The sequence below is a fragment of the Somniosus microcephalus genome, chromosome 31 (genome assembly GCF_052327205.1).
Source record: "Somniosus microcephalus isolate GS21.2 chromosome 31, FLI_Smic_1.0, whole genome shotgun sequence".
Taxonomy (NCBI): Eukaryota; Metazoa; Chordata; class Chondrichthyes; order Squaliformes; family Somniosidae; genus Somniosus; species Somniosus microcephalus.
The window spans coordinates 2,346,116-2,371,923 of record NC_141017.1 but is presented as its reverse complement, the minus strand read 5'-3'; the positions used below and the strand labels follow the sequence as shown (position 1 = coordinate 2,371,923).

At 46.0% G+C, this 25,808-nt stretch overlaps 1 protein-coding gene across 2 annotated transcripts in view; it reads left to right on the top strand.

Annotated features, from left to right (window-relative positions):
• The first annotated feature begins 9,576 nt into the window (after positions 1 to 9,576).
• Positions 9,577 to 25,808, top strand: part of pkn1a (protein kinase N1a) — a 185,862-nt gene continuing 169,630 nt past the window's right edge. For both annotated transcript variants that reach the window (XM_085971468.1, XM_085971466.1), the window contains exon 1: positions 9,577 to 9,763. In XM_085971468.1, the coding sequence (XP_085827594.1) occupies positions 9,704 to 9,763 (60 nt within the window). In that variant the 5' untranslated portion in view covers positions 9,577 to 9,703. The remainder of the gene's footprint in view (positions 9,764 to 25,808) is intronic.

Below are 25,808 nucleotides of genomic sequence, written 5' to 3'. Positions count from 1 at the left end.
GAGTTGCTGTACTGTTCTGGTGATTTAGTCCCTGGGACAGTGAGTTGCTGTACTGTTCTGGTGATTTAGTCCCTGGGACAGTGAGTTGCTGTACTGTTCTGGTGATTTAGTCCCTGGGACAGTGAGTTGCTGTACTGTTCTGGTGATTTAGTCCCGGGGGACAGTGAGTTGCTGTACTGTTCTGGTGATTTAGTCCCTGGGACAGTGAGTTGCTGTACTGTTCTGGTGATTTAGTCCCTGGGACAGTGAGTTGCTGTACTGTTCTGGTGATTTAGTCCCTGGGACAGTGAGTTGCTGTACTGTTCTGGTGATTTAGTCCCTGGGGACAGTGAGTTGCTGTACTGTTCTGGTGATTTAGTCCCTGGGACAGTGAGTTGCTGTACTGTTCTGGTGATTTAGTCCCGGGGACAGTGAGTTGCTGTACTGTTCTGGTGATTTAGTCCCTGGGGACAGTGAGTTGCTGTACTGTTCTGGTGATTTAGTCCCTGGGACAGTGAGTTGCTGTACTGTTCTGGTGATTTAGTCCCTGGGACAGTGAGTTGCTGTACTGTTCTGGTGATTTAGTCCCTGGGGACAGTGAGTTGCTGTACTGTTCTGGTGATTTAGTCCCTGGGACAGTGAGTTGCTGTACTGTTCTGGTGATTTAGTCCCGGGGACAGTGAGTTGCTGTACTGTTCTGGTGATTTAGTCCCTGGGGACAGTGAGTTGCTGTACTGTTCTGGTGATTTAGTCCCTGGGACAGTGAGTTGCTGTACTGTTCTGGTGATTTAGTCCCGGGGACAGTGAGTTGCTGTACTGTTCTGGTGATTTAGTCCCTGGGACAGTGAGTTGCTGTACTGTTCTGGTGATTTAGTCCCTGGGACAGTGAGTTGCTGTACTGTTCTGGTGATTTAGTCCCTGGGACAGTGAGTTGCTGTACTGTTCTGGTGATTTAGTCCCTGGGACAGTGAGTTGCTGTACTGTTCTGGTGATTTAGTCCCTGGGACAGTGAGTTGCTGTACTGTTCTGGTGATTTAGTCCCGGGGACAGTGAGTTGCTGTACTGTTCTGGTGATTTAGTCCCGGGGACAGTGAGTTGCTGTACTGTTCTGGTGATTTAGTCCCTGGGACAGTGAGTTGCTGTACTGTTCTGGTGATTTAGTCCCGGGGACAGTGAGTTGCTGTACTGTTCTGGTGATTTAGTCCCTGGGACAGTGAGTTGCTGTACTGTTCTGGTGATTTAGTCCCTGGGACAGTGAGTTGCTGTACTGTTCTGGTGATTTAGTCCCGGGGACAGTGAGTTGCTGTACTGTTCTGGTGATTTAGTCCCTGGGACAGTGAGTTGCTGTACTGTTCTGGTGATTTAGTCCCGGGGACAGTGAGTTGCTGTACTGTTCTGGTGATTTAGTCCCGGGGACAGTGAGTTGCTGTACTGTTCTGGTGATTTAGTCCCTGGGACAGTGAGTTGCTGTACTGTTCTGGTGATTTAGTCCCGGGGACAGTGAGTTGCTGTACTGTTCTGGTGATTTAGTCCCGGGGACAGTGAGTTGCTGTACTGTTCTGGTGATTTAGTCCCGGGGACAGTGAGTTGCTGTACTGTTCTGGTGATTTAGTCCCTGGGACAGTGAGTTTGCTGTACTGTTCTGGTGATTTAGTCCCTGGGACAGTGAGTTGCTGTACTGTTCTGGTGATTTAGTCCCGGGGACAGTGAGTTGCTGTACTGTTCTGGTGATTTAGTCCCGGGGACAGTGAGTTGCTGTACTGTTCTGGTGATTTAGTCCCTGGGACAGTGAGTTGCTGTACTGTTCTGGTGATTTAGTCCCTGGGACAGTGAGTTGCTGTACTGTTCTGGTGATTTAGTCCCTGGGACAGTGAGTTGCTGTACTGTTCTGGTGATTTAGTCCCGGGGACAGTGAGTTGCTGTACTGTTCTGGTGATTTAGTCCCGGGGACAGTGAGTTGCTGTACTGTTCTGGTGATTTAGTCCCTGGGACAGTGAGTTGCTGTACTGTTCTGGTGATTTAGTCCCGGGGACAGTGAGTTGCTGTACTGTTCTGGTGATTTAGTCCCTGGGACAGTGAGTTGCTGTACTGTTCTGGTGATTTAGTCCCTGGGACCGTGAGTTGCTGTACTGTTCTGGTGATTTAGTCCCGGGGACCGTGAGTTGCTGTACTGTTCTGGTGATTTAGTCCCTGGGACAGTGAGTTGCTGTACTGTTCTGGTGATTTAGTCCCTGGGACAGTGAGTTGCTGTACTGTTCTGGTGATTTAGTCCCTGGGACAGTGAGTTGCTGTACTGTTCTGGTGATTTAGTCCCTGGGACAGTGAGTTGCTGTACTGTTCTGGTGATTTAGTCCCGGGGACAGTGAGTTGCTGTACTGTTCTGGTGATTTAGTCCCTGGGACAGTGAGTTGCTGTACTGTTCTGGTGATTTAGTCCCTGGGACTGTGAGTTGCTGTACTGTTCTGGTGATTTAGTCCCGGGGACAGTGAGTTGCTGTACTGTTCTGGTGATTTAGTCCCGGGGACAGTGAGTTGCTGTACTGTTCTGGTGATTTAGTCCCGGGGACAGTGAGTTGCTGTACTGTTCTGGTGATTTAGTCCCTGGGACAGTGAGTTGCTGTACTGTTCTGGTGATTTAGTCCCTGGGACAGTGAGTTGCTGTACTGTTCTGGTGATTTAGTCCCGGGGACAGTGAGTTGCTGTACTGTTCTGGTGATTTAGTCCCTGGGACAGTGAGTTGCTGTACTGTTCTGGTGATTTAGTCCCGGGGGACAGTGAGTTGCTGTACTGTTCTGGTGATTTAGTCCCTGGGACAGTGAGTTGCTGTACTGTTCTGGTGATTTAGTCCCTGGGACAGTGAGTTGCTGTACTGTTCTGGTGATTTAGTCCCTGGGACAGTGAGTTGCTGTACTGTTCTGGTGATTTAGTCCCGGGGACAGTGAGTTGCTGTACTGTTCTGGTGATTTAGTCCCTGGGACAGTGAGTTGCTGTACTGTTCTGGTGATTTAGTCCCGGGGGACAGTGAGTTGCTGTACTGTTCTGGTGATTTAGTCCCTGGGACAGTGAGTTGCTGTACTGTTCTGGTGATTTAGTCCCTGGGACAGTGAGTTGCTGTACTGTTCTGGTGATTTAGTCCCTGGGGACAGTGAGTTGCTGTACTGTTCTGGTGATTTAGTCCCTGGGACTGTGAGTTGCTGTACTGTTCTGGTGATTTAGTCCCTGGGACAGTGAGTTGCTGTACTGTTCTGGTGATTTAGTCCCTGGGACTGTGAGTTGCTGTACTGTTCTGGTGATTTAGTCCCGGGGACAGTGAGTTGCTGTACTGTTCTGGTGATTTAGTCCCTGGGACAGTGAGTTGCTGTACTGTTCTGGTGATTTAGTCCCTGGGACAGTGAGTTGCTGTACTGTTCTGGTGATTTAGTCCCTGGGACTGTGAGTTGCTGTACTGTTCTGGTGATTTAGTCCCTGGGACAGTGAGTTGCTGTACTGTTCTGGTGATTTAGTCCCGGGGACAGTGAGTTGCTGTACTGTTCTGGTGATTTAGTCCCGGGGACTGTGAGTTGCTGTACTGTTCTGGTGATTTAGTCCCTGGGACAGTGAGTTGCTGTACTGTTCTGGTGATTTAGTCCCTGGGACTGTGAGTTGCTGTACTGTTCTGGTGATTTAGTCCCGGGGACAGTGAGTTGCTGCACTGTTCTGGTGATTTAGTCCCGGGGGACAGTGAGTTGCTGTACTGTTCTGGTGATTTAGTCCCTGGGACAGTGAGTTGCTGTACTGTTCTGGTGATTTAGTCCCGGGGACAGTGAGTTGCTGTACTGTTCTGGTGATTTAGTCCCTGGGACAGTGAGTTGCTGTACTGTTCTGGTGATTTAGTCCCGGGGACAGTGAGTTGCTGTACTGTTCTGGTGATTTAGTCCCTGGGACAGTGAGTTGCTGTACTGTTCTGGTGATTTAGTCCCGGGGACAGTGAGTTGCTGTACTGTTCTGGTGATTTAGTCCCGGGGACAGTGAGTTGCTGTACTGTTCTGGTGATTTAGTCCCTGGGACAGTGAGTTGCTGTACTGTTCTGGTGATTTAGTCCCGGGGACAGTGAGTTGCTGTACTGTTCTGGTGATTTAGTCCCGGGGACAGTGAGTTGCTGTACTGTTCTGGTGGTTTAGTCCGCTGGGACCGTGAGTTGCTGTACTGTTCTGGTGATTTAGTCCCGGGGACAGTGAGTTGCTGTACTGTTCTGGTGATTTAGTCCCTGGGACAGTGAGTTGCTGTACTGTTCTGGTGATTTAGTCCCTGGGACAGTGAGTTGCTGTACTGTTCTGGTGATTTAGTCCCTGGGACAGTGAGTTGCTGTACTGTTCTGGTGATTTAGTCCCGGGGACAGTGAGTTGCTGTACTGTTCTGGTGATTTAGTCCCGGGGACAGTGAGTTGCTGTACTGTTCTGGTGATTTAGTCCCGGGGACAGTGAGTTGCTGTACTGTTCTGGTGATTTAGTCCCGGGCACAGTGAGTTGCTGTACTGTTCTGGTGATTTCCTTCCCAGTCATGCAAAGCCGAAGGGTGGGGAGGAGGGGGAGAGTGAGAGAGAAGGGAAGAGGAAGCTGTGTGTGTTTGTTTTAGTATCAACAAATACTGTGTGCTTTATGAACTCTCTAATCCAAGAATGATATGGAGATGAATTTCCAATGTATAGATTTCTAATTTATAACTATACATGGGTCAGGGCGTTTTAGAACCGTGTTCTACTCTCCTCTCCCCCATACACACACACATTCTTTCCCCTCACCATCACACCAGTTCTTAAACCAAATAATTGGGAACCAGTGGAATTAAGTGTCACTCCCCCATTACTAGAACACGCCCGCAGAAGCTGTTGCACCATGTGTCGGGGCCCTGTATGTTGTAAGGACTGTTTGTTTCAAAGGGATTTAAGACCAACTGTGCCCCACACCCGGTGCAACAGCTGCTGCAGGTGTGTTCTCGTATTCGGGGACGTGGCATCTGGTGCCCCACACCCGGCAGAAATGAGATCAGAGGACAGCGAGATATAAACAGCAGTAAAGTTAGAAATATCCCCAAAATTGCAGGGGCCAGATTGAGGAAAAGAGCAAAAGTGAGGAAGGAGGTATTAAGTTGTCTGTATGTCAATGTCCGCAGTGTAACTAATAAGGTTGGTGAGCTAAGGCACAAATTGTCACATGGGATTATGATGTGGTTGCATTAACAGAGACATGGCTCAAACAAGGCCAGGAATGGGTTCTTAATATTCCTGGTTACCAAGCAATAAGGAATGATAGAGAAGGAAAAAGAGGAGGGGCGTGGCAGAATTGATTAAGGTTGATGTTACAGTTATAAATAGAAAGGATTACTAGATGGTTCTGGGACTGAATCTATTTGGCTTGAGTTAAGGAACAGAAGGAGAGCTGTTGCGTTGCTGGGAATTTTTTTATAGAGCTTCAAACAGTGAGAAGGAGATAGATGACCAAATTTGTTGGCAAGTTTCAAAGTGTGTCACAAAAATAGAGTTACATCGGACATACAGCACTGAACCAAGCCAATTAGCCCAACCAGTCCATGCCGGCGTTTATGCTCCACTCGAGCCTCCTCCCGTCTTTCCCCATCTAACTCTATCAGCAGAACCCTCGATTCCCTTCTCCCTCATAGGCTTATCTACCTTCCCCTTAAATACATCGATACTATTCGCTTCAACCACTCCCTGTGGCAGAGAGTTCCACTCTCTGGGTAAAGAAGTTTCTTCCGAATTCCCTATTTGATATTTTAGTGACTAACTTATATTGATGGCCTCTAGTTTTGCCTTTCCCCACAAGTGGAAACACTTCAAAACCTTTCATTATTTTAAAGACCTCTATCAGGTCACCCTTCTCTTTTCAAGAGGAAAGAGACCCAGCCTGTTCATCCTTTCCTGATGGGATCCTCTCAGTTCTGGTATCATCAAGAGTATAGTAATATTAGGATACTTTAATTACCCTAATATAGACTGGGAAAAACGTTGTGGTAAGGGTAGGGAAGGAGAGGAATTTCCAATGTGTGTACAGGAGATCTTTCTCGATCAATATGTCTCCAGTCCAACAAGGAAGGAAGCCGTGTTGGATCTGGTTCTGGGGAATGAAGTAGGGCAAGTGGAGAGTGTTACTGTAGGAGATCATCTCGTTGACAGAGACCATCATGTGGTTTAGAGTAATTAAGGAAAGAGACCAGTAAAAATGCTCATCTGGGGAAGATCTAAATTCATTAAGAAGGGACCCAGAGACTGGCGAAGACGATTGCAGGGTGAAGCAGTAACAGAGCAATGGAAGACATTCCGGGGAGAGAGAGTTCAGGTACAAACTAGGCAGATTCCTTTGAAGGGAAAAGGAAGAGCATCCAAAGCTAATGCATCCTGGATGACAAGAAATAAAAGTTAAAATAAAACACAAAAAGGAGGCTTATGACAAATGTCAGGAGCAAGATTCAGTTCATAACCAGGAAGATTCTGCAAAGTACAGGAGGGAATTGAAAAAGTTAATACGGGTGGCAAAGAGAGGTTACGAGAAAAGATTAACGGGAACATTAAATTGAACCCGAAAACATTTTATAAACATATAAAGTGTAAGGGTTTAGATGGGGAAAAAGCTTGGGCCTATTAAGGACCCAAAGGGAAATCTTCATGCAGAGGACGTGGCCAAACTATTAAATGAGTCCGTTTTATCTGTCTTCGCAAAGGAAGTGGATGATGTGAAGGTCACACTGAGTGTCAGCCGTGGCTTAGTGCGTAGCACCCTCACCTCTGGGGCAGAAGGTCGTGGGTTCAAGTCCCAGTCCAGACACTTGAGCACAAAAATCTAGGCTGAGACTCCAATGCAGTACCGAGGGAGTGCTGCACTGTCGGAGATGCCGCTCTTCGGATGAGATGATAAACCGAGTCTGCGCTCTCAGGTAAAAGATCCCATAGCACTATTTCGAAGAAGAGCAGGGGAGTTATCCCCGGTGTCCTGGCCAATACTTATCCCTCAATCAGCTGCACTAAAAACAGAATATCTGGTCATTATCACAATGCTGTTTGTGGGAACTTGCTGTTCGGAATTTGGCTGCCGCATTTCCCACATTACAACAGTGACTACACTTCAAAAAGTACTTCATTGGCTGTAAAGTGTTTTGGGACGTCTGGTGGTTGTGAAAGGTGTTATATAAATGCAAGTCTTTCTTTCTAAAACAGGAGAAGGAAGCTATGGACAGGATAGTAATAGATAGAGAAGACTTAATAAAAAGATTAGCATTACTGAAAGTTGGTAAGTCACCTGGTCCAGATGGAATGCATCCTAGATTAATGAACGAAGCAAAGGTAGAAATAGCACAGGCATTGGTCCCAATCTTTCAATCCTCATTGGATACAGGAGTAGTGTCAGAGACCCGGAGGGTTACTAGTGTTATACCACTATTCAAGAAAGGGGAGAGGGATAAACCAGGAAACTACAGGCCAGTCCGGTTAACATCGGTGGTGGGGCAGGTCAGAGGCTAGGTATTCTGTGGTGAGTGTCTCACCTCCTGACTCCCCAAAGCCTTTCCTCCATCTACAAGGCACAAGTCAGGAGTGTGATGGAATACTCTCCACTTACCTGGATGAGTGTAGCTCCAACAACACTCAAGAAGCTCGACACCATCCAGGACAAAGCAGCCCGCTTGATTGGCACCCCATCCACCACCTTAAACATTCACTCCCTCCACCACCGGCGTACCGTGGCTGCAGTGTGTACCGTCTATAAGCTGCACTGCAGCAACTCGCCAAGGCTTCTTCGGCAGCACCTCCCAAACCCGCGACCTCTTCCACCTAGAAGGACAAGGGCAGCAGGCGCATGGGAACACCACCACCTCCAAGTTACACATCATCCTGACTTAGAAATATATCGCCGATCCTTCATCGTCGCTGGGTCAAAATCCTGGAACTCCCTCCCTAACAGCACTGTGGGAGAACCTTCACCACACGGACTGCAGCGGTTCAAGAAGGCAGCTCACCACCACCTTCTCAAGGGCAACTAGGGATGGGCAATAAATGCTGGCATTGCCAGCTACGCCCTGATCCCATAAACGAATTTTTTTTAAAAATAGAAAAGTTTGATCAAGGTAGTGCAGTAGATGTTGTGCATGTGGACTTTCGGAAGGCATTCGGCAAAGTGCTACACAGGAGGCTTGTTAAGAAGGTGGAAGCCCCTGGAATTAAGGGGAAAGTGCCGGTACGGATGTGGAATTGACTCAGTGATGGGAAGAAGAGAGTGGTGGAGGATGGATGTTTTTCAGACTGGGAGGTGGTTTGTTGTAGTGTTCCCCAAGGGTTAGTTTTGGGTCCATTACTCTTGCCAATTGATAAATGACCGAGACTTGGGTGTAGGGAGCAGCATTATAAAGTTTGCTGATGATACAAAACTTGGCAACTTAGTAGATAGTGATGATAGTTGTAGACTTCAGGATGACACAGACAGGATGGTGAAATGGCCAGAAACATGGCAGATGGAGTACAATGTGGAGAAGTGTGAAGTGATGCACTTTGGGAGGAAAGACAGTTTAATATAAATGGCACGATTATGAAAAGTGTCGATGAGCAGAGAGACCTTGGTGTCCAGACACACACATCCTTAATGGTGACAGGGCAAGTTGATCAGGTGGTTAAAAGAACCAATGGGTTACTTGTGTTTATAAATAGAGGCCCAGAATATAAAAACAAAGATCAGGCTCGGACTTTATAAACCACTGGTTAGGCCTCAGCTGGAGAATTGTGGACAATTCTGGGCCCCACACTTCAGGAAAGATGTAAAGGCCTTAGAAAGGGGACAGAGGAGGTTTACCAGGGTGTTACCAGGGATGAGGGACTTCAGTTTGAGGAGAGGTTGGAGATGTTCGGACTGTTCTCCTTAGACAGAGAAGGTTAAGGGGAGATTTAATAGAGGTGTTCAAAATTATGAGTGGTTTTGATTGAGTAAATAGAGAGAAAAGCTTTCTACTGTCAGGAGGGTCGGTAACGAGAGCACTTAATTGGCAAAAAAACAGATGGGAGATGAGAATTTTTTTAGACGCAGCGAGTTATGATCTGGAATGCGCTGCCTGAAAGGGCGATGGGTGCAGATTCAATAGTAACTTTCAAAAGCAAATTGGATAAATATTTGAAAAGGAAACAGGGCGATGGGGAAAGAGCTGGGGAGTGGCAGTAACTGGAAAGCTCTTTCAAAGAGCCGGCACTGGCACGGGGGGCCGAATGGCCTCCCTCTGTGCTGTATGATTCTATGTAGTCTAACACCTAGTTCTGCTCTGCAGCTTCGGAATGCTCTTGTATAATACTTAATGGTAGAACAGCTGGCTGGATGGTCAAAGTTTGTTAACTGTTTTTCCAATGATTGTAATTTATGGCTCTTTCCCTAAAGAGGTTACAACCCTTTGCAGTCACAACAGGTATGAAATGTTGTGGAGTTATGCAGTGTTATTGGGAGTCCCCAGTGGGCGTTAAGCAACTGTGTTTATGGGCGCAGTTTAATGCCCATCCCAGTAAAAGAAGGGATGAAATCTGTTTCAAGGACCCAGTCTCAGCTTTGTTGGCTGGGAACAAATACGGGCAAAGATCTGATTGTCCTGTTTCTGCTTGTGCAGATGCACCTCAATCTCCTGGTGCTTTGAGCCGGGAGGCTCGTGCGACTGCCAACAAGAACCGGATCGTGGCACTTGAGAAACAGCTCAATATAGAGATGAAGGTGAAACAAGGAGCTGAGAATATGATCCAGATGTACTCCAATGGACCCGTAAAGGTAAGGCAGGAATTTGCCAAATGTGAGCTTCTGTGTTTCAGACAATCTTTGCATTAGCTGCTCCTTAACCACTGCTGGTGTACAAACGTTGGTTGAGGTTTTTGCATTAAGGAGCAAAACAGAAATAGCCTCCCAATGAGGGGTTTCCTCCACCTGATACTTGGCCATGATGAGAACTGTGGGTAAGAAGCTGCACTCCATCGCTCTGTGACACAACACAGCAACCAATGCAAGACCCAGTTGCCATTGAGCTTAAAACCATGAAGAAGGAATAGTTATTTTGGTACATGAATAGAAAAAGGAAGGAGAGTGTGTTTCTGTATTTAAAATGTGTAGCTACCATCCTCAATAAGGCTTGAAGCGGTCTTCCTGTAAATAATGAGTGCCAAATAAATGTTAGTTGTTTCTTGTTCCAAAAGAAACTGACTATACTTCGTAACAGTTCAACCTGCTGACTGAGAGTTTTATTAGATTGGGTATTCAAATACATCGAGTATCATAGCGCCCACAGCACAGAAACAGGCCATTCGGCTCAACTGGCCTATGCCGGCATATACATTCCAGATGAGCCTCCTCCCACCCCTCTTCATCTCATCCTATCAGCATATCCTTCTATTCCTTTCTCCCTCATATGCTTATCTAGCTTCCCCTTAAATGCCTCTGTTATTCGCCTTAACCACTCCCTGTGGTAGCGAGTTCCATATTAGAAACATAGAAACATAGAAGATAGCAGCAGGAGTAGGCCATTCGGCCCCTCGAGCCTGTTCCGCCATTTAATGAGATCATGGCTGATCATCCAAATTCAGTACCCTGTCCCTGCTTTCTCCCCATATCCCTTGATCCCTTTAGCCTTAAGAAATATATCTAACTCCTTCTTGAATATATTTAATAAGTTGGCCTCAACTGACTTCTGTGGTAGAGAATTCCACAGGTTCACCACTCTCTGGGTGAAGAAATTCCTCCTCATCTCTGTCCTAAATGGCTTACCCCTTATCCTTAGATTGTAACCCCTGGTTCTGGACTCCCCCGCCATTGGGAACATCCTTCCTGCATCTAGTCTGTCTAGTCCTGTTAGAATTTTATAAGTTTCAATGAGATCCCCTCTCATTCTTCTGAACTCCAGCGAATATAAGCCCAATCGACCCAATCTCTCCTCATACATCATTCCTGCCATCCCAGGTATCAGTCTGGTGAATCTTCGCTGCACTCCCTCCATGGCAAGAACATCCTTCCTGTTTTTGCCACCAAAGTGGATAACCTCACATTTATCCATGTTATATTGCATCTGCCATGCTTCTGCCCAATCACCCAACCTGTCCAAATCATCCTGGAGTTTCTCGGCATCCTCCTCACCGCACACACGCCCACCCAGCTTTGTGTTGTCTGCAAATTTGGAGATATTACATCTAGTTCCCTCGTCTAGATCATTAATATATATTGTGAATAGCTGGGGTCCTAGCACCGATCCCTGCGGTACCCCACTAGTCACTGCCTGCCACTCGGAAAAAGACCCGTTTATTCCAACTCTTTGCTTCCTGTCTGCCAACCAGTTCTCTATCCAAGACAGTACCTTACCCCCAATCCCATGTGCTTTAACTTTACACGCTAATCTCTTATGCAGGACCTTATCGAAAGCCTTCTGAAAGTCCAAATACACCACATACACTAGTTCTCCCTTATCTATTCTACCAGTTACACCCTCAAAAAATTCTAGTAGATCAGTCGAGCATGATTTACCTTTTCTAAATCCATGTTGACTTTGTCCGATCTTGTCACTGTTTTCCAAGTGCTCTGCTATTACATATAATGGACTCTAGCATTTTCCCCACTACCGATGTCAGGCTTACCCATTTTCTCCATTCTCTCTCCGTTTTCTCTCTTCCACCTTTTTTAAATAGTGGGATTACATTAGCTACCCTCCAATCCATGGGAACTGTTCCAGAGTCTATAGAATTTTGGAAGATGACCAGCAATGCATCTACTATTTCTAGGGCCACTTCCTTAAGTGCCCTAGGATGCAGATCATCAGGCCCTGGGCATTTATCAGCCTTCAATCCCGCCAATTTCCCTAAACATTTCCATACAAATACTGATTTCATTCAGTTCCTCCCTCTCATTAGACCCTATGTTCCCCGACACCTCTGGGAGGTTATTTGTGTCCTCCTTTGTGAAGACAGAACCAAAGTATGTATTTAATTGGTGATGCGCTATCAATTACTCATAAAAGACTGAGAGTTAGAAGAGTAACTAAAGGCTTTTATTAACAACAGAATGGAGGTCTGCCTCGAGTGGTCGACCGGTCCAGGAAAGGGCTGGGGAGCAGTCACCTTTATACTAGGACCTGTGGGAGGAGTCAGCCGAGGCATGTCCAGGCATGTACACAGTGGAATACAAACAGGACAAACAGGAATACAAACAGTGGTTTACCACAATTGGTCTGCCATTTCTTTGTTCCCCCTGATATATTCCCCTGATTCTGACTGCAAGGGACCTACGCTTGACTTTACCAATCTTTTTCTCTTCACATATCTATAGAAGCTTTTACAGTCAGTTTTTATGTTCCCTGAAAGCTTACTCTCATACTCTATTTTCCCCCCTCTTAATTAATCCCTTTGTCCTCCTTTGCTGGATCCTAAACTGCTCCCAATCCTCAGGTTTGCTGCTTTTTCTGGCCAATTTATATGTCCTCTCCTTGGATTTTATGCTATCCCTAATTCCCCTTGTTAGCCACGGTTGAGTCACCTTTTTTGTTTTATTGTTATGCCAAACAGGGATGAACAAATTCTGTAGTTCATCCATACGATCATTAAATGTTTGCCATTGCCTATCCACCGTCAACCCTTTAAGTAATGTTCCCCAATCCATCCTAACCAACTCGCGCCTCATACCATCGTAGTGTCCTTTATTTAAATTCAGGACCCTAGTTTCTGAGTCAACTACTTCACTCTCCATCTTAATGAAGAATTCTATCATATTATGATCGCTTCTAACCACTCTCTGAATAAGAAGTTTTTCCTGAATTCCCTATTGGATTTATTGGTGACTATCTTATATTTATAACCTTTAGTTTTGGACTCCCCCACAAATGGAAACATTTTTCTCTACGTCTACCCTATCAAACCCATTCATAATCTTAAAAACCTCTATCAGGTCACCCCTCAGCCTTTTCATTTCTAGAGAATAGAGCCTCAGCCTGTTCAGCCTTTTCTGATGAGTACATTCTCTCAGTTCTAGTATCATCCTTGTGAATCCTTTTTGCACTTTCTCCAGTGCCTCTATATCCTTTTTATAATATGGAGACCAGAACTGTGCACAGTACTCCCAAGTGTGGTCTAACGAGTGTTCTATGTAAGTTTAACAATTCTTTTCAATTCTATCCCTCTAGAAATAAACCCCAGGGCTTGGTTTGCTTTTTTATGCCCTTATTAACCTGCGTCGCTACTTTCAGTGATTTGTGTATCTGTACCCATGGGTCCCTTTGCTCCTCTGCCCCATTTAGACTCTTATTATCCAAGCAGTATGTGGCCTCCTTATTCTTTCTACCAAAATGCACCACCTCACACTTAGCTATATTGAATTTCATTTGCCAATTACACGTCCATTCTGCAAGTTTATTAATGTCGTCTTGTATTTTGTCACATTCTTTATCAACTAAAGCCCCCCAAATTGGTGTTACCTGAAAATGTTGTACTTCCGATTCCCAAGTTCAAATCATTTACATAAATTGTGAACAACTGTTCCCAGCACCAATCCCTGTGGAACACCATTTCCCACCTTTTAACCAGTCTGAGTAGCTAACTTCAACCTCTACTCTGTTTTCTGTTTTGTAGCCAGCTTGCTATCCATTCTGCTACTTGTCCCTGACTCCACATGCTCTGACCTTGGTCATGAGTCTACTACCTTATCGAAGGCCTTTTGAAAATCCAAATATATTACATCTGCAGCATTACCCTTGTCTACTCTTTCTGTTACTACTCCAAAGAATTCAATAAGGTTGGCCAAGCATGACCTTCCCTTTTGAAATCTGTGCTGTCTACTCTTTATTATATTTTCAGTTTATAGATGTTTTTCTGTTACATCTTTGAGTAATGACGCCATTATCTTTCTTACCACCAATGTTAAGCTAACTGGTCTACAGTTCCCTGGACTTACTCTATCTGCCTTTTTAAATGTAGGCATAATATTAGCTCTCTGCCAGAATCAGGCTGAATATAAAAAGTACAGAAAAGTGAAAAAGGAAATAAGAGGGGCAAAAAGATTGGCGGCTAACATAAAAGGAATTCCAGAGTTCTTCTATTGGCATATTAACAGTAAAAGCCTTGTCAGAGGATTGCTAGGGTCGATGAGGAACCAAAATGGAGATCTATTGGTATCGGCAGAAAGCATGGTTGAGGTACTAAATGAGTACTTTGCATCGGTGTTTAGCAAGGAAGAGGACTTTGCCAAAGTTATGGTAAACGAGGAGGTTGCTGAGATACTGGATGAGATAAAAAATAGATAGAGGAGGTACTAGAAAGGCCAGCAGTACCTAAAGTGGATAAGTCACCTGGTCCGGATGGGATGCATCCTAGGTTGCTGAGGAGAGTAAGGATTGAAATTGTGGAGGTGCTGGCCACCATCTTCCAATCCTCGTTAGATACGGGGGTGGTGCCAGAGGACTGGAGGATTGCAAGTGTTACACCCTTGTTCAAAAAAGGGGAGAAAGATAAGCCTGGCAATTACAGACCAGTCAGTTTAACGTCGGTGGTGGGGAAGCTTTTAGAAACAATAATCCGGGAGAAAATTAACAGCCACTTGGACAAGCATGGACTAATAAAGGAGAGCCAGCACGGATTTGTTATGGGCAAATCGTGTTTGACGAACTTGATTGAGTTTTTTGATGATGTACCAGAGAGGGTAGATGAGGGCAGTGCGGTTGATGTTGTGTATATGGACTTTCAAAAGGTGTTTGATAAAGTACCACATATTAGGCTTCTTAGCAAATTGAAGCCCATGGGATAAAAGGGGCAGTAGCAGCATGGATACAAAATTGGCTAAGGGATAGAAAACAGATGGTGGTGAATGGCTGCTTTCAGACTAGAGGGAGATATACAGTGTAGTTCCCCAAGGTTCAATTCTAGGGCCACTGCTGTTTTTGATATACATTATTGATTAGGACTTTGGTACAGGGCAGAATTTTGAAATTTGCAGATAACACGAAACTTGGAAGTGTAGTGAACAGTGAGGAAGATATTAATAGACTTCAAGAGGACACAGACAGGCTGGTGGAATGGGTGGACACATGGCAGATGAAATTCAACGCGGGAAAGTGTGAGGTGATGCATTTTGGTTGGAAGAATACATTTTTAACTTTTTTAATTTTTTAATAATCTCCAACACTAATTAAATTCTGAAGGAATGAGACTCCACACTTGTAAAGTAACATTTTCAGTGTGAGAGAGGTTGTTTAGCAGTAATTATGACTTCTCACCGTTAAAATTCACTTACACCTGAATGCACCAGCCCTAACTTTTTCTGGCATGTTTAGTGGGTAAGTACAGCAGCTTTATGCCCTTACATGGATTTCAATGCCGAGTCTCTCAGCAAGATACGGTTATAGTGCAGCATGTGGCGAAGCAGGTTAACTCGGACAGCAAGTTCCGGATTTCCGCGTTTAACTGCGCATGTGCGGACTCTGGAAGTTGCTGTCCAAATTGCTCCATAATAACGGTGAGCGCTGTTAGCCTCACCGTTATTCTCAACGCAAAATCTGGGCCAATATTTCTGCCATTTTGCTGTCATTAACTGTGAGTTTATCTTGTGCATCCCTTAGTGGCCCTATCCCTATCCTGATTTCTTTTTTGTTATTTATTTGTCGGTAGATATCTTTATTATTTTGTGTTATATTCCATGATGATTTAATTTCTAGTTGTTCTTTGCTTTCCTTACTGATTTTTGACTTTTTTCCTGAACTCTTTGTATTAACTTTTGTCACCCACTCCTTTGTTATCTATGTACTTAGTGTATGCATTTCTCTTTGGTTTCAGTTTTACCCAGATTTCTTTCTTTATGCATGGTGTTTCATTATTGGCTAGTTTGTTCTTGTTTTTTAGCGGAATTTATTTCTCCTGAACCTTATTGATCATAGTTTTAATATTTCCCACTGTTCCATCTCTTTGTCAGTCAACATTCTTTTCCAGTTTACCTTCCCTAGTTCCATTCTCATCCCCATAAAATTAGCTTCTTTTCCTTTTTATTACTTTTAGTTTTTTTTACTCATGTCTTCCTGAGTCATTATTTTAAAACTTACTATGTTATGATCAGCATTGCCTAGATGTTCCCCTATGCTTTCTGCTCTGGTTCATTTCCCATTCCTAGATCCAGCAGTAATTCCTCTCTGGTTGGTGATCTTGTGTATTGGGTAAGAAAGGAGTCCAGACCACACTGTAAAAAAAGCTCCATTCCTTTCTCCCCTTACCCTACCTCTTCTTTCCAGTTGACTTGGGGGTAGTTGAAATCGCCCATGATTATTATTCTATGTCTTTGGTCTGAACTCTCCTTTCATCTCCCATTTCTTTTCTCTTCAGACTTAGGCTACATCTGCCAGATTCTCCGCCGCCCCCCCCACCCTTACTAGTTTTAAAGCCCTAACCATGGCCCTATTTATCCTTTCGGCGAGGACTCTGGTCCCATTCTGGCTCAGGTGGAGCTCCTTCCTGGCCTAGTACTGGTGCCAGTGTCCCATGAAATGGAACCCCATCTTCTCACACCAGTCTTTCAGCCACACATTCACCTTCCTGATCAGCCTATCCCTATGCCAATTAGCACGTGGCTCGGGTAGCAATCCTGAGATAACCATCCATGAGGTCCTGCTTTTTAATTTAGTTCCTAGCTTGTGATACTCCCTCAGCAGGACCTCCTCCCTGTTCTTCCCTATGTCATTCGTCCCAACATCTTCACCCCCCCCCCCCCCCCTTTTCCAAGTTCCTCTTCAGTTGCTCCGAGATATCCTTTACCCTTGCACCAGGTCGGCAACACCTGGACTCTTGGTCGTGACCGCAGAGGACACTATCTGTCGCTCTAATTCTCGAATCTGTCAACCTTTGATGTCAACCTATCTATCCTGCTCCTTCACCTCTCCTGCTCCACGGTGCCACAGTCAGCATTCTGGCCATCCTCCCTGCAGCCTTCATCCTTATCCTCACGGGTAGTGAGTACACTACCTGTTGGACAGGACCAGTGTCTGCGGGACCTCCTTCGCTGCCTCTCCTGGGTTCCCCTTACCCAGCTAACTTTCAGTCACACTCTCCCCTTCCTGCTCCTGTGGTTTCCTGAGGTGTGACTGCACGCTGGAGAGAAATATCCAGAATTTCCTCCCCCCTGCCTTCTGTGTTGGAGTGTCTCTAACCCGTATTCAATGACTCAAAGTAGAGATATTTCCTGTAATTGTGGCAATCTGGGACAGTCTCATATAATGGAAAATTCAGTGATTTAAAACCCCTCATTGGATTTTTATACAGCTGGTAGAATCATACAATCATACAGCACAGAAGGAGACCACTCGGCCCATCGTGCCTGTGACGGCTCACTGAAAGAGCTCTCCAATTCGCCCCATTCCCCCGCTCTTTCCCCAGAGCCCGGTAACTTTTTCCCCTTCAAGTAATTATCCAATTCCCTTTTGAAAGTTTCCACTCGATCTGCTTCCACCGCCCTTTCAGGCAGTGCATTCCAGATCATCATAACCTGCTGTGTCAAATTTTTTCTCCTCATCTCCGTCTATTTTTTTTTGCCAATTACCTTAAATCTATGTACTCTGGTGACTGACCCTCCTGCCAGTGGAAAGAGTTTCTCCCTATTTATTCCATCAAAACCCCTCATGATTTTGAACACCTCTATGAAATCTCTCCTTAACCTTCTCTGCCCTAAGGAGAACAAACCCAGCTTCTCCAGTCTCTCCACATAACTCAAGCCCCTCATTGCTGGTACCATTCCAGTAAATCTCTGCACCCTCTCCAGGGCCTTGATGTCCTTCATGAAGTCTGCTACTATCCTCACTGTTTACTACATCTCCGAGTTTCGTGTCATCTGCAAACTCTTTATACTCAACTACAGGCCATTAATATATATCAAAAAGAGCTGTGGTCCTAATACCGACCCCTGGGGGGCACCACGCACACTTCCCTCCGGTCTGAAATACATCTACTTTGAGCACTGTCAACATTTAAAGTACCTCTTTATCTATTTTTATCCTATCCAATTTCTCCACGACCTCCACCTTTACTGTGCCATTGACAGCACCCTCTTCTCTGGTGAAGACAGATGCAGAATACTCATTTACTACCTCAGCCATGCCCTCTGCCTCCACAAAAAAAAATCATTTTTGGCTCTAATCGGCCCCACCCTTCCTTTGACTTACCTTTTACTATTTATACGTTTGTAAAAGACTGCAGTGTTCCCTTTTAAGTTACCCACTAATCTATTTTCATACATTCTCTTTGCCCCCCTTATTTCATTTCTCAGTTCTCCACTACACTTTCTGTATTCTGCTAGATTCGCTACTATATTATGAACCTGACATTTATCATAAGCCTCCTTTTTCTGTCTCATTTTAATCTCTGTACCTTTAGTCACCCAGGGAGCTCTCGCTTTGGATGCCCTTCCTTTTCCCCTCGTGGGAATGTGTCTACTCTGTACACAAACTATCTCCCCTTTGAAGGCCTCTCATTGCCCATTGACTGTTTTACCTGCCAATCCTTGTTTTCAATCCACTCGGGCCAGATTCCTTTTCAGCTCACTGAAATTAGCCCTCTTCCAGTTGAGTATCTTCATTAATAGTGGCTGCTTGGATACGAAATTGGCTAAGAGGCAGAAAGAGAATATTGGTGAAAGATTGTTTTTCAGACTGGAGGGAAGTATACAGGGGTCGGTATTAGGACCACTGCTGTTGTACTGGTCTCGCTAGATGTGCTCCTATCTAGTTATCCAGCCAGCTAAACACTCATTCAAATAATTCCTCCGAGAAGCAGGTTGCTGTTTTGAAGCTTTACTTGAACAAATTTGTAAACTGTAAACAAAGAATATTTTGTACATAGAACTGAGTACTATACATTAGATGTTACATAAGATATAAACATGTTTATGACAACAGAATAGACTAATTGTATAACTAAATAGCACTGAAGCTAAACCTCGATAACTAACAGCTAATAACTTCTTATAGACAAAGTATTGTCAAAATACTACACTGACAAGGTTGTTATCACGTTACTAAACAAGGATACTCACAGACATTGCGTCTTGCCTGGCGTATAAGAAGGGATGCAACAGGATTGAGAATCCCTCATGTGAGCTCCTTCACAACTCAGCAGAACACTCCCTGGAATACTACTACTGGGTCAAACAGGAAGGAAGGTCAAATAACATACTAACACTAACACTGCTATACAATAACTACCACTAGAGGGTGCTATCTGCATGTAATAAGTCCATAACACTCCCCGTCTGGGGTCGTTAACGACTCCACATAATCCTGTGGTGTATGTGCCTTTAAGAGCCCCCTGTGTACTGTAATGCCGGTAATGGCCACTCGGGCTATATAAGCCTGTATATTGTCTTGTATCTGTTAGTTCACCTCCAGACTTTGTTCAGTAAACACCTGTGAAACCTACTCCTGCCTTCCGTGTCTCTATTAACACACGGATACAACAGTGGCGACGAAGTGGAAACGGACTTACCTGCAATTCGGCAGCACCTCAAGAAGATCGATTCCTCAGACGAAAGTCAAAGAAAAGCAAGAAAAAAAAAAACTGTGGTTTCACCAGCTAGCCAAGCTGGTGGCAGGTACTGCAATAATCCTTCCTGGGCTGGGGCTCCATCGGCTGGCTCTGCAGCGGGGCCGAGCAGCGAAGGCGGAGGCAAACACAGACAGATGGGGGGAGCACTCGGGAGACAGCCGGCGCTGCAAAGCAGGTCGGCGTTCGGACAAGCAGAGGGAGGGAAAAGTCCCAGAGAGTCCGGCGGGAACGAGTCTCCACCTGTAAATATAAACCGCGGAAAACAGCGTTGTCAGCAGCAGCAGCGGCGGGAAAGCGCGGGAGGCGCCATTTTTTTTTTCCCAAGATGCCTAAGGCTGGTGATATTAATGCTTTCGATAACGATATAGAGAATTGGACCACACATGTGGAAAGAGTGGAGAAATATTGCACAGCGAATGAAATAAAAGATGATAAGGCATCGGTACTTCTAAATCTAATGGGCGCAAGGACATACGGGCTGTTACGAAACTTAATCACTCCAGCCAAACCGATGGACAAGAATTTTAAGGAGATTGTTGATACCCTACACTGCCAATTCGGGACAGGACTGGCAGATTCTCTACGAGACAAATTCGTCTGCGGTCTCCTAAGTGAAGGAACACAAAAAAAGCTACTTTCTGAGAAAGATTTGACACTGGACAAGGCTTTCAGTGTGGCTGTATCATACGAAGCAGCAGCAAGAGGAGCTGCAAAGATACAGCAAAAGCCACAGGACTTTGGCACCCATGAAATGACACGGGGTTTCGAGAGATGTTATCGCTGCGGCAGATCCACCCATGACCAGAGGGACTGCTGGTTCAAGGACAAAGCATGCAGGCAATGCGGAAAGATGGGACACATTACACGTGTATGCCGATCTGGAAAAAAAAAATCCACTGACAGAAAAAAAATCAATAAGGAAAAGTACAGAAAGGTACAAATGATGACGGACAGTAGCTCCGAAGACCAGAAGAGCGATAGCGACTCCGGAAACAAGAGACTAAGCTCTCTCAAATTACATAATTGCCAAAGAAGATTACCAGACCATTTGGGTTACCCTCACGATAGCGGGGTCCCCAGTTAAAATGGAGCTAGATACAGGATCAGCTCTGATCGTCATAAGTAGACGGGATTACGAGCGGCTATTTCCGCATATACCTTTGAAAGACACATCCATTATCTTGAAAACATATACGGGGCAGAAAGTATACCCCAAAGGGAAAATAAAGGTGCCTGTTGTATACAACGGCAAGGAAATACAGAAGTTGTATTTATACGTTCTGCAAGATGGTGGTCCACCGCTGTTGGGACGTGAATGGATCAGGAAGATACGTTTGGACTGGCACGCCATTCAGGCACTGACGGTGACCAGTAAGAAAAAAAATGATGATGACATCATACCTGAACGATTAAAAGACATCTTGGCCAACGCCAAAGAAGTGTTCCAACAGGAACTAGGAACCTTGAAAGGCGTCACCGCCTCAATAAAAGTGGAAGATGCGGCAATTCCCAAGTTTTTTAAGGCAAGGCCGGTGCCATACGCAATTCGTCCAGCAGTCGAGGCAGAGCTGGAGAATTTGGAAAAGACAGGCGTGTTATCCAAGATAGATTGGAGCGAGTGGGCAACACCCATCGTCCCGGTCATGAAGAAAACGTTAAATAATGATAAATCTGAAGAACAGAGAAAAATTCGCATCTGTGGGGACTTCAAGGTGACTGTAATCCCAGTCCTTCACACGGTACAGTATCCTCTTCCGAGGATAGAAGATATTTTCGCCTCACTATCTGAAGGGAAACGTTTCACAAAAATTGACTTGGCACAGGCATATCTACAGATGGAGGTTGAGGAGGCCTCTAAAAAGTATCTCACAATAAACACACACAAAGGCCTGTACCAGTACAATCGACTGGTTTTCGGAATAGCATCAGCTCCAGCTATCTGGCAAAGAGCTATGGAACAAGTCCTGCAAGGGATTCCTGGGACTCAATGCTACCAAGACGACATCCTTGTAACAGGAGAAAACGACAACGAACACCTTGCCAATTTGGAGAAGGTACTCACTAGGCTGAGAGAACGGGGCCTACGAGCAAACCGCCCCAAGTGCGAATTTTTCTAGAAACAAATATCATATTGTGGCCACATAATTAATGAAGAAGGGTTGCATAAGTCCCCTGAGAAAATTGAAGCGGTCATAAAAGCACCAGCACCTGAAAATGTCTCACAATTAAGGTCGTTCCTGGGATTGATAAATTACTACCATAAATTTTTACCGAACTTGTCAACTGTTCTGCACCCTCTTAACGAACTGCTACAAACTGGAGTAATTTGGGAATGGAACGAGGACTGTAAACGTGCCTTCTATAAATGTAAAGGCTTGATCACGTCCAAGGAAGTTTTGGCTCATTACAACCCACCACTCGGGCTATATAAGCCTGTATATTGTCTTGTATCTATTAGTTCACCTCCAGACTTTGTTCAGTAAACACCTGTGAAACCTACTCTATTAACACACGGATACAACAAATCCTAACTCTCATTGTCAGTGGAGTCCTCTGGCGACAAAAGAAGGACCACCTCAGAGACAGGCCGAGAGAAGACCTTTGCTGTTCCTTCTTTGACAACTCTCAAGTCCACCTTTCTCACTCTCCCGTCCTGGCTGGGAAGGGACTTCACGATGATAGCCATAGGCCATTCATCACGGCGGTGACCTCAGCCATCAGTGTGGTCAAGACTTCATGTGTGAGGCACGACGATCTACCTTGGAGAAGCATGCAGTCGAGGATGTGGCGGGCAATGCCGATCATGCGCCACCCATGTGGGATGAGTGAGGTGGGTTGAATACCCAGGTACATTTCTGCTCTTGGAGACACTTCTCCACACTCTCTGAGCTGGAACTAGATCCATCCATCTTCAGCTCTCTGCAAGCGCCAACAAAGTTTGTGCCGCAATCCGAGCGTATCTGCTTTGCCGGGCCTCTGATTGAGAAAAACCTTCTCAGAGCGTTTATGAAGCTGGAGGAGCTCATTGTTTCAATAACTTCGATGTGTACAGCTCTTGTTGACATACATGAGAACATCACCGCCCACCTTTTGCTATTGGCGTGTCCTCCTCTGGTGCGGCGTGAGACCACATCCCATGGCCCGAAGACGTCTACACCTACGTAGGTGAAAGGTGGTGCTACTTGTAGCTGCTCGGCTGGCAGATCTGCCATCTGTTGGTGCTCTGTCTTCCCACAGAGTTTCTTGCAGGTGACACATTTGAAAAGCGTGCCGCTGATACATTTCTTAGCTCCAACCAACCAGAGTCCGTCCGCTCTGATGGCACCTTCGGTGAAATGTCTGCCCTGGTGCTTCACAGCCTCATGATGATGACGCACAAGCAGAGTGGCCAGGTGATGACGACCTGGAATGAGGATGGGGTTGGTTGCATTTGTTCCTAGTTGAGACTGCGATATGCGTCCCCCAACTCTGAGAAGTCCATCGGTGTTGACGATAGGATGCAGCTTCCATAGACTGCTGTGAGGGGGTAGGTTGTGTTCTGCTGCTCTGCCCTTCAACTCTTCTGAGTAACACTCGTGTTGGACACTCTTTATCACAAGGATTGTGGCTCTCTTGAGCTCCTCTTCAGAGGGACTCTTACGACAGATGTGCCACCCATGGCAGCTACTCTCTTGTGTAGGCTGGGAGAAGGTATGAGCTATGTGGGTTAGGCGTGCTACTGTCTTTGAGAGTGTTTCATTTGGAGAAGCGCTCAAAGCGTTTGGTGCTCATCAGGTCCTTAGAGATTTGAGTAACGTTCGCTGTGACTTGTGGGCGTATCTCGGAGTCAGAAACAGGGTTGAGGAGGTTTAATGACTCATTGAGTTCAGAGGAGTGCAGCAACTGATCCTGAAGAAAAGCAGGTCCTGACAGCCAAGTCGTGCTGCTGAGAAGGGACGCTGTTACAGATCTAGACCCATGGTCAGCTGGGTTCAGGTCTGTGGGGACGTACCTCCACTGGTCGGGGGATGTGGACTGTCGAATACGTTGGATCCTGTTGTTCACGTATACGTAGAACCGTCTACTTTGGTTATGGATGTATCCTAGCACCACTTTGCTGTCTGTATAATACTTGATGCTGTCGAACTTCAGATCAATCTCCTCTACTATGAACTCTGCAATCTCAACTGCTAATACTGCTGCGCACAGTTCCAATCAGGGTATGGTGAGGTCTGGCTGGGGTGCCAACTTGGCCTTACCAAAGACGAAGCCGACTTTGCTTTGTCCATCTTGAGTGGTGACCTTCAGATAAGCCACACCTGCAATGGCCTTAGCGGATGCGTCTGCAAAGACACAAAGCTCTTTGAATTGGGCATTTGAGGGAGAGAAGGACGTATAGGAGCGAGGTATTTGGATCTCCTGTAAGTCTTGAAGTGAGTCTCTCCATCTGTCCCACTCTGCTTCCATCTCTTCAGGGAGGGGTGAATCCCACTCTTCAGCGCGTGTGGAGAGTTCCCTGAGGAGCAGCCTGCCTTGTATGGTGATGGGCTAAGAAGCCGAGAGGGTCATATAGGCTGTTGACTGTAGAGAGCACTCCTCTACGTGTGAAGGGTTTCTTGTCATCTAAGGCTTGGAACGTGAACGTGTCTGTTGCTATGTTCCAAGACACTCCTAGGCTACGCTGTAGGGGGAGGTCATCAGTGAAGAGGTCTAGATCCTTGACGTCCTTAGCACAATCTTCAGGGAGGAATGCCTCCATCACTGCTGGTCTGTTAGAGGCTATCTTATGCAGCCTGAGGTTGGATAGTGCAAGTAGTTCCTGGGCTCGTCCGAGGGTACTGATGGCCTCTGCTTCGGTCGGGAATGACTTCAGTGCATCGTCGACGTAGAACTCTCGTTCGATGAAACCTCTCACATCACTGCCAAAGTCGTCATCATCTTCCTTGGCAGCCCTCCTTCGTCCGTATATGGCGACAGCAGGGGACGGGCTATTCCCAAAGACATGGACACGCATTCTGTAGTCCACAATGTCTCTATTGGGGTCATTGTCCCGATACCACAGGAAGCGAAGGAAGTCTCTGTGGTCTTCTCTCACCACAAAGCAGTGAAACATGTGCTGGATATCAGCAGTGATGGCGACGGGCTCTTTCCTGAATCTCATGAGTACCCCCAAGAGGCTGTTGTTGAGATCAGGCCCTGTGAGGAGTACGTCGTTGAGAGAGACGCCCTGATATGTTGCACTGGAGTCAAACACCACGCGGATCTGTTCCGGCTTTTTGGGGTGATAGACTCCGAAGGAGGGGAGGTACCAACACTCTTGGCCTTCCCGGAGTGGAGGAGCTAGCTCTGCATGATCGTTGACAAGCATTTTCTTGACAAACTCTAGGAAGTGTGCTTTCATCTCTGGCTTCTTCTCTAGTGTGCGACGGAGTGAGTTAAGATGATTATAGGCATACTCCCTGTTGTTCGGCAGCCATCGTCTGGGGTTCTGGAAGGGTAAGGGTGCAACCCAGCTGTTAGAGCTGTCACGAGAGACCTCATTGTCCATAATCTGGAGGAACCTCATGTCATCGATCGATGGAGCAAGTTTGTGGTCGTTGGCGGTGCGACAGAAGACTGACTGACCCGGGTTCTCTCCAGTGAGCATCATCTGTGTGCTGTCTGCGGAGATCAGCGCCGGGGTTTTCTGAGGCTGGGCCGTATGACTGAACTTCTCTGTCACTCGGATCTGACTACTGCATGGGGTAAGGTAGCTTGGACGACCATTCTCCAAGATGGAAGTCTTGAGTGTGCTCACCTGAGATGGCTTGTGAGCGCCCCTGAGGCACACATCTCCAACAACGACCCAGCCGAGGTCTAGCCTTTGGGCGAAAGGGGCGTCATGTGGACCGTTGATCTGCTCCCTTATCTTATGTACCCTCAGGATGTCTCTTCCCAACAACAGAAGTATGCTTGCATCTGGATCAAGAGGTGGGATCTCGTCTGCAATGCGGGTAGTCAAAACTGCCCAACGCATTACCGGCACCCGGCTACCGACCATAGAGCACATATACCAGAAACGCTGTTTACGGAGGTCACGGTCCATCATCAAAGACCCTACCCACCCCAGCCACAGTCTGTTCGCCGTCCTGCCATCTGGGAGACGCTACAGATGCATTCGCACCCGTACGACCAGATTCAGGAACAGCTTCTTTCCCAGGGCTGTCATCCTACTGAACTCCACAAATAAACTCTAAAGCCTGCACATCTGCCAATGCACTTTATTATGGTTATGTTTATGTTAATGTATTACA